The sequence below is a fragment of the Mastomys coucha genome, unplaced genomic scaffold (assembly GCF_008632895.1).
Source record: "Mastomys coucha isolate ucsf_1 unplaced genomic scaffold, UCSF_Mcou_1 pScaffold13, whole genome shotgun sequence".
Lineage (NCBI taxonomy): Eukaryota > Metazoa > Chordata > Mammalia > Rodentia > Muridae > Mastomys > Mastomys coucha.
The window spans coordinates 72,886,722-72,888,957 of NW_022196895.1; the positions used below are offsets into that span (position 1 = coordinate 72,886,722).

General features: G+C 50.7%; 1 protein-coding gene across 4 annotated transcripts in view; it reads left to right on the forward strand.

The window, feature by feature from the left end:
- Positions 1 to 1,998: 1,998 nt before the first annotated feature.
- The window catches only part of Pias2 (protein inhibitor of activated STAT 2), a 98,902-nt gene continuing 98,664 nt past the window's right edge, over positions 1,999 to 2,236 (forward strand). For all 4 annotated transcript variants that reach the window (XM_031366075.1, XM_031366076.1, XM_031366078.1 and 1 more), the window contains exon 1: positions 1,999 to 2,220. In XM_031366075.1, the coding sequence (XP_031221935.1) occupies positions 2,197 to 2,220 (24 nt within the window). In that variant the 5' untranslated portion in view covers positions 1,999 to 2,196. The remainder of the gene's footprint in view (positions 2,221 to 2,236) is intronic.

The following is a 2,236-nucleotide window of genomic DNA, read 5'->3' on the forward strand; positions in this document are numbered from 1 at the left end:
TTTTAAGGAGCTTTGAGACTGTGACAGAGTATGGGGACTATGGAGGCCAGTGAATAGAATGGGACAGTTTGGATTACTCCCATAGGCTTATGTATTTGAATGCTTAGTGGCTAGAAGTGACACGATTTGATAGGAATAGAAGGACTAGGAGGTGTGGCCTTCTTGGAGGAAGTGTGTTGGTGGGGGTAGGCTTTGAGGTTTCAAAAGCTCTTGCCAGTCCAGAGTTCCTCTCCTGATCTGGATCAGGTTGGAGCTCTCAGCTACTGCTCCAGCACATTACTGCATAATGCCTTGCTCCCCACTACAATTGGACTAACTGTAAGCAAGGTCCCAAGGAAATGCTTTCTTTTCTAATAGTTGTCTTGGCCAAAGTGTTCAGAGCAGTACAACCACTGTAACTAAGAAATGGCACAGTGACTAAGACGCAGTGTTCTGTTTTTCAACCTCGAGTCAGCTGTCCACACTCCACTCATTAAAGTACAATTATGTATTACACATGTATACCTTACTTCAGTTAGCTCTTGGGGAAGAGGTTTTTTAAAAGATTTATTTATTTTATGTCTATGTGTACACTGTAGTTATCTTCAGACACACCAGAAGAGGGCATCAGATCTCATTACAGATGTTTGTGAGCCACCATGTGGTTGCTGGGAATTGAACTCAGGACCTCTTGAAGAGCAATCAATGCTCTTAACTGATGAGCTACCTCTCCAGCCCAGCTAAGAGTTTAAGGAGAGGCATTCTAGGGTTTAGTTTTTGTTGTTGTTGTTTTGTTTTTCTATGTTGGGGATGGAGACCAGGGACTAACAGAATCTAGCCCAGAGCTTACCACTGAACCATGGCCTAATCTTATCAAGGCATTTGAATTGGTATGTTGGAAGACAGATCCTTGTGTGCTAGTGAGAACTAACGGAGATATATAGTAGGAATTCTTTGCCCACGGGTCCAACACTTTAAAACTCATGTTCTTAGAATGACTGTAACGGGAAAGGAGCTTTAGGTAGGAGAAATATTAAACAGGGGTTCCATCAGTCTTATCAATGAAATCTGAACTGTGTGTGACCAGCCAGTTTGAATTTGCATTGTCTGTCATTATGTTTCTGTTTCTTCATTCTCACACTGTGCTCCAGGCTGGCTTCCACCTGGCTGCATAACAATTCCTGATCCTCCTATTTCCATGTCCAAGTATCTGGTTTATTTTCTTCTTCTTTTTTCATTCTTTCATCGAGTCTGGGACTATCAGCAATCTTTCTTCTATCTCCCGTCTCTTCATTTATTTTTTTCTTCAGATATCAGAACTTCCTAACTTTTCAACTTCATCAGGGTTCTTTGGGGTGCTCGCTCTTACTTCACTTTTCTCCTAATCTTATCCACAATTTTGCTGTTCAGGCCATTGACATTCCCTTCAAGGTCAGGAAAAATAGCAGCCACGGTGAAAAGTTAAGACATAAATGAAAAAAGGTCTTACCCAAGTGGGTGTGGTGGCGCACACCTTTACTCTCAGCACTCAAGAGGCAGGTGAATCTCGAGTTCGAAACTGGTCCACGAAAGAGTTCCACGATAGCCTGGGTTACACAGTGATACCCACCCTGTCTCAACAACAAAAACACAAAAAGATCCTTATCCACGATCACCATTAACTTGGACCGAGGGCTTCGGCATCACGCATACTCGGCCTATCCTATCACAGCTGCTCTGGGGGTGGCACAGTGAGAGTCTCCCGTGTTTCCGTGAGTCCTGTCCACTCTCTTCTCGGGGCCACTTCCTCAGCCAAGGCCGTCCTCCGAGTCCCGGGAGAACGCCACAGTTCCGGCTACGAGCCTCGGGAGCAGCCCGCGCTCCGGGTGCCGGGGGACAGGAAGCGGCGAGCAGGCCCGGCGGCACAGCGGGGACGAGCCACCACCGGAAGCGCGTGGGTGGGGGGGCGCTCGGGCGGAAGACCGCGCGCGCTGGGTCGGGGGCGCCGCGGAGGGCGGGGCCGGCAGGCCGGCGCGCGCCGGGGGGCGGGGCTCCCGCGCAGGTCACGTGAGGGGCCCGGTGGCGGAGGTGGTGGAGGTGGTGGCGCGGCGGCGGCTGCGGCGGCCGCGGCGTCTAGAGCGGCGCTCAGTGCAGGATGTTGCAGGAGACGGCGCCGGTGTCGTTGGCGGCAGCGGGCGGAGGAGCAGCGACGGCTGAGGCGCCCGCGGGCGGGATAAAATGGCGGATTTCGAGGAGTTGAGGGTGAGCGTCGCGGGCG